The sequence below is a fragment of the Propithecus coquereli genome, unplaced genomic scaffold, assembly GCF_000956105.1.
Source record: "Propithecus coquereli isolate 6110/MARCELLA unplaced genomic scaffold, Pcoq_1.0 Scaffold126, whole genome shotgun sequence".
Lineage (NCBI taxonomy): Eukaryota > Metazoa > Chordata > Mammalia > Primates > Indriidae > Propithecus > Propithecus coquereli.
Genome location: NW_012136747.1, coordinates 2342933 through 2349121, shown reverse-complemented (window position 1 = coordinate 2349121; position 6189 = coordinate 2342933). Strand labels below are relative to the sequence as shown.

Genomic DNA, 6189 nt, shown 5'->3' with positions numbered 1-6189 from the left:
CTCACAGCAACCTCAAACTCCTGGGCTCAAGCGATCCTCCTGCCTCAGCCTCCCGAGTAGCTGGGACTACAGGCATGCGCCACCATGCTCGGCTAATTTTTTATGTATATATTTTTAGTTGTCCAGCTAATTTCTTTCTATTTTTCAGTAGAGACGGGGCGGTGGGCGGTTCGCTCTTGCTCAGGCTGGTCTCGTACTCCTGAGCTCAAACAATCCGCCCGCCTCGGCCTTCCAGAGTGCTAGGATTACAGGCATGAGCCACCGCGCCCAGCTTAGAGCAGAATTTTTTAAAAGCCAATTAAAACAGAAGGTTTAAGCAGTGCCCCTGCTGGGTGAGGGTGGAGGTCCAAGCCCCCTTATGGTGCCCACTTATACCATGAGGGGAAAAGAGCTCATTATCAGCCAGAAGGGATGAAAGTTCCAGCTCCCTAATGAGCCTTCTCCTGTACCACCATGGTGTGGGTGTTGTGGCACCTGATCACAGACTTGCCAGTTCTACGCACGACGCTCCCGGCTCCCCACTCAGCCTTTGCTGAAATGAGGGGGGCACTTTTTCCTATGTTGTTTGGATGGAGTAGAACAGTTATTGTCTAAAAGCTTTTTGTCTTGCTAGACTGCCCTTTCCTGGTCCTTTGGCTAGCAAGAACTGCATTTTATTGGGGCTTTTATTTTGATCTGCACTCATTGGCATTTCCAAGGTTGCCAGATCCTTTAGCTCCAAGTCTGGCATATGTGAGGTTAAAAATAAAACAGGGCCAGGTGCTGTGGCTCACACCTGTAATAACAGGTGCCTTGGGAGGCCAAGGTGGAAGAATTGATTGAAGCCAGGAGTTCGAGACCAACATGGGCAACATAAACAAGACCCCCATCTCTACAAAAATGTAAAAATTAGCTGGGCATGGTGGCATATACCTGTAGTCCTACCTAGCTGCTCGGAAGGCTGAGGTGGAAGGATTTCTTGAGCGCAGGAATCCCAGGTTACAGTGAGCTATGATTGTGCCACTGCCGTACAACCTGGGTGACAGAGCAAGACCCTATCTCTATGGAAAAAAAAGAGAGAGAGAAAAGAAAACCCTGGAAATTCACTACCATGTCATTCCTCAAGTCCTGAGGTCCCTAGCTAGTCTGCCTGCTGTCCATCTTTCAGAGTCTTCTTTTGTTTTTAAATATATTTTGTCCAGGGATTTTAGTTGTACTTAGTAAGAGAAATAGTGAAAAGTAGGTCTACTCCATCTTCCCGGAAATGGAAGTCCTGCCTAGCATTTTGTAAAAGGCATGTGTGACCATATGATTCACGTGGTTAAAATCCTCCAGTTTTGCAGTGAGCTATGATGATGCCACCGCACTCTACCCAGGGCGACAGAGCAAGACTCTTGTCTCAAAAAAAAACAAAAACAAACCAACCCTCCATTGGGGAGGTCAGGTGCAGTGGCTCACACCTGAATAAATGACAAAGTATGTTAGAAGATATACCTAAACTGAATGGAGAAGGAGACCATGTAGGACCATTTAGATCATTGTAAGGACTTCAGCCTAAATGTCATTCCTCATAGGAGCCTTACCTAATCCCCCAATTTAATGTTGTCTCCTCCTCCCCTTAATCGCATTGCCTTGTTTTGTTTTCTTCATAGCACTTATTGATGACTGAGAATTCCTGACGCATTTATTTGATAACTTGTGTTTTATTTCCCTACTAGGAGTTTGTTTGACTCAATCTTTATGTCTCTCCTGTTTAAAATAGGACGTGGTACATACTCAGTGCATTGCTTTTGTTTTTTTTTTTCTTTTTTGAGACGGGGTCTCGCTGTGTTGCCCAGGCTGGAGTGCAGTGGCTATTCACAGGCACGATCCCACTACTGATCAGCACAGGAGTTTTGACCTGCTCCGTTTCCGACCTGGGCCGGTTCACCCCTCCTTAGGCAACCTGGTGGTCCCCGGCTCCCGGGATCAATGCATTGTTGAATGATGGATAAATGTCCTAATACCTTAATTTACTATGGGTTCCTAGTATTCCTGTAGGGGCCTGTAAGCACACAATAAATTAACGACATTAAAACTTTGTAGAATTCCTATAATCCTTTAAGGTCTCACAGTTTTCTCTTTCCAGGTGTGGTTAAAGCTGTGCTGGTGTTTTCACGGATTTGTTGTTCCTGTCCATGACTAACAAGGAAACAAATCGCAGTTCTGGTTTGGCAACGGAGCCAATACACTCCATTACTCCCCAGTTATCTTTTAAGAGAAAATATGAGATTTCAAATAAACCTATACAAGAACTAAGAGTGATCTAGAGAAATCGTGCCTCTGCAAGGTTAGATGTAAAAGGGAGGCCTGGTCTACCTAGAAATGGGAGAGTGACATAAAGCGCCAGTGCTTTGGCTGGGTGGGAATGATCAATGAGAATGTCAGAATGCCTCACAAAAATTCAAGAAATGCAGCGATTGCAGATGGGTCAGTTTGACTATTGCACAGAGTGGAAAGAGGACAGAAATTAGGGAGAAAGGACCCTATATAGATTACCAGTCGTGGAGTGGGTAACATGAATTCAAAATACGTGAAGCTGAAATCGTGTACCTTAACCAAAGGCCGATCTAGGACGTACTGGTATTACTGGGGGTGAGAGGCGGCATCTCCCAGGCTCCTAAGCCTGCTCCATCTATTTCCGGTGGGCAGGTGAAGGAGAATGCCTGCTCAGTTTGGCCTTAGGGAGGACATTCGGGGGTCTCATCTCTCCCCGTCGAATCCTTGAGTATTTCCTGAATTGAAATCAGGAAACCAGACGGCGCCTGGGCCCTGGGCATGCCCTGGCCTCAGGCCTCCCAGGGTGACTGCACCTCGGGCCTGGCTCGGAAGCGGCTCAGGGACTGCAAAAGGCCAGTGTGGGGTCTCGGGTTTCCGCAGCAGGAGGCGGGGCAGGCAGCGGGGACAGGGCCGGGCGGCAGGTCCGGGCCGAGGCAGACGCAGAGGCAGAGGAAGCGGCCGCCGCCCCAGCTAAGGGAGTGCGGCCGGGGGCTTCCCAGGGGAGGAGAGAGAGCAAACCCTCACGAACGTTTCCACCCGGCTCCCTCACGTCGCTTTGGCCCCGCCCGGCCCCGCCCCAGTCACTCGGGCCACCGCCTCCTCCCCAGCCAACGCGAGGGGGGGAAACCTGCGACAGCGCCTTTAAGAGGCGTGGTCACGTGCTCCGCCCCCACCTGCCCTCTCGCTCCTGTAAGGGGTGGGGTGCGGGAGGAGGCGCCAAGCCGTGGGGGAAGCGAGGCGTGCGCTGCTGCGCAGGCGCAGTGGCCGGATGACAGACCGGGTGTTTCCAAAATGGCGGCAGCGATGGATGTGGATACCCCGAGCGGCACCAACAGCGGCGCGGGCAAGAAGCGCTTTGAAGTGAAAAAGGTTGGGTCTCGCCAGCGCCTTCCTCAGGGAAGCTAGAGAGGCGCGGACCTGGCTGGCAGGCCCGAGGATGAGCGAGGCGCGGACGAAAGGGCTTCATTTCAGGGCGGTTCTGGTACCGGGTACCACGAAAGGAAGCTGGGGGGCGGGTCTTAGGGTTGATCGGCGTGAGGACGGTCCACTGTCAAGGGCACTGTTGGTTTCGCTGTAACGCTGAGGGACCAATCACGGATGTGCTTATTGAGATACGCGTGGTTGCGACTTGGCTGCGGGAGCCAAGCGCCTGAGCTGTCACTGGAGTGGTTGGTGGGTGGAGGGAGGACAGGGTGGGGTGGGCGGAATGGGGAGTCGGAGTGACTGCGGTGGTGGAGGATGGGGCAGTGCGGCGAGAGCCGGGAACCTGAGGTCGTACCGCATTGGAGGCCTCTGAGGAGCCCTGCTGCTGATTTTGCCCCGCCCCCTTCTGAAGCTTGGGGTCCTCTGACTTTGAGGGACCCTGGCTTGGTCCTTGCTGAATTGAGGCCTCCATTAGCCCCCTCTCTGGCTGGCCCTCGCCCTGCCGAGTTCAAGAGTCTCGAATGTAACGCTTGGCTCTTTTGAGACGTCTGATGGTTTGTTACACAGCCGCCCCAGTCCTGTGGTTCTCTGTCACGTCCAGAATCTCCCTCTTCCAGAAAAATAAAAAGCATGGTGGAATTTGTTAAAAAAAGAAATGCGAGCGCAAATCTTGTGGCATTTAGGGAGGGTTGAGTACTAGTTGCGAATGACCTGGTAAGAGTGAGAAAGCAAAAATGTGGAACGTGTCTTTTTGCATGAAATGCCTCTTAGTGCTTTGCCAACAGTTTGGAAGAGAGGTCGGTTCCCACCTAAAATGAAATAAATCTTCAAAACGAAGATTCTGAAATAGGATGTTATTCCTGGAACATCTGGCTAAACACTGACAATATTCCCCCTTCTGGTGCCTTTTGGCCGCTCATTGTGGCCACCGCTGCTCAGTTACAGCCAGCAGCCATGTTGAAGAATAATAGAAGTAGGAGTTTTCCTCCAAGTTGAATCTGTGGTGTGAAAAGTGCTGAAGAAGTTGCTAGGCACTGAGAATTGAGTTTGAAAGAGATGAAGGTTTGGGGAGTGGCATGAAATTATTTATAATTGCAGAAGCCAGAGAATTGAATCACTCGAATACCACTTTTAGATGGACTTTTATTGGAATTATCTTAACTGAGTATCAAGAGTAAGGGCATATAAAAGTTGAGAACATCAGTTTATTTGATGGTAAGAACTAAAAATCCTATTGAATTCTAGAATTTGTTATGAAATAACCTTGGATTCAAGTGATGACCTTGTTCTGTGTACTGATACTGAGTAGTTATCCCGCTTATCCAGCGATTACGCATTTTATGATCCAATCATCATCTTAGTTCATTCTTTTCCCTAGCTTTCACCTCCCTGCTCATGCTTCCAAAGCTGCCTTGAAGAGCAGATATTTGTTCATGCAGATTTTGAGCTCTTCTGCAACTGCCAGGGAAACCTGCACAGTAATTCAAGTTTATGCTTCTTAAACCTAAAACAGGCACTTAAAAATTATTCCTAATTTGCTTACATTGATATGGCTGACTAAATTATTTTAAGCTGTAGGAAAAAACATAAAATTAAATTGACTCATTAATTTCTGTGTTCATATACTCAACCTTGTGGAGACAGGGAAAGCATATACGTAGCCTGCTTGTCATCTGATATAATAAATAAGAGTAATGTAATGTCCCAGAACTTTTGTTTGGTGGTCCCTGTGGCCAAAGAAATGGTAATTGCAGCTGCAACATGAAATCCTAAAGAGCGTGTGTATGTGTTATATTACAAGGAGAGTGTATTGTTCCCCCTTTTTGTCTTCGCAGTGGAATGCAGTAGCCCTCTGGGCCTGGGATATTGTGGTTGATAACTGTGCCATCTGCAGGAACCACATTATGGATCTTTGTAAGTAATTGGAGGAGGAATGGGGGGAAGTTAAGAAGGTTACAGAGATTGTGGCTATCCTGATATGACCAATTTTCTTCTTCACAAGAAGATATAAAACGTAGTCAAAACACTCAGTCTCCTGCATCTAGTGTGTTGGTGTGTTTGAAATAGAGTAGTTTTTTTATGATGTCCTGGAGGGATACCCAGCTCTCAGAATAAATCTACTCAATCTAAAGATGGCAGAGACACATTTAGAATGAATTGTGGACACAGAGTCACTGTTGATTCTTCCTCTGTATCTCCCATCTTGTACTCAGACTCAAAGGCAGAAATAGTGAAAGGAAGAAAATAAACTTTGAGCTATAATATTTTATCTGGGCTAGTTTTTGCTGGGCAAGATTTATAAAGAAAAGAAGCCTGAGGAGTAAGGATTTTCCATGTTAGCCCCAAACATAGTAAAAAGGACATTGTTGCCAACATCTAAATAGGAAATTAATTACACTAAAGAAATTTTATTTAAATCTCCAAATATTTTATTATACACAGTGATCAACACATAGTGATCCGATTATAGCTGTTGATGGACTGATTTCATATCCTTGTAGTAATAGAGGCAAGAGTGTTAATCACACCAGAACAGTTGAGATTACTTTTTCTTCTGGGAACTAAAATGGTTTGTTATTGAGATTGGAAATGGAGCAAAGAAACTTCAAGTTTCTAGAATTGGAATTATAGGCACTTATTTTTTAGATTGCTCACCTCCTGTTCCAGTTTCATCTTAAGTCACTCTTCTACTCACTGTGGTAGTTTTCTCTGGTGTTCTTTCCATTCTCTTTTTTTTTTTTTTTTTTT

The 6189-nt window shown here is 46.9% G+C and overlaps 1 protein-coding gene across 1 annotated transcript in view; it reads left to right on the top strand.

The window, feature by feature from the left end:
• The first annotated feature begins 3263 nt into the window (after window positions 1-3263).
• Window positions 3264-6189, top strand: part of RBX1 (ring-box 1, E3 ubiquitin protein ligase) — a 12968-nt gene continuing 10042 nt past the window's right edge. Inside the window, exons 1-2 of the mRNA XM_012638152.1 lie at window positions 3264-3387; window positions 5277-5355. Of these exons, the coding sequence (XP_012493606.1) occupies window positions 3310-3387; window positions 5277-5355 (157 nt within the window). The 5' untranslated portion in view covers window positions 3264-3309. The remainder of the gene's footprint in view (window positions 3388-5276; window positions 5356-6189) is intronic.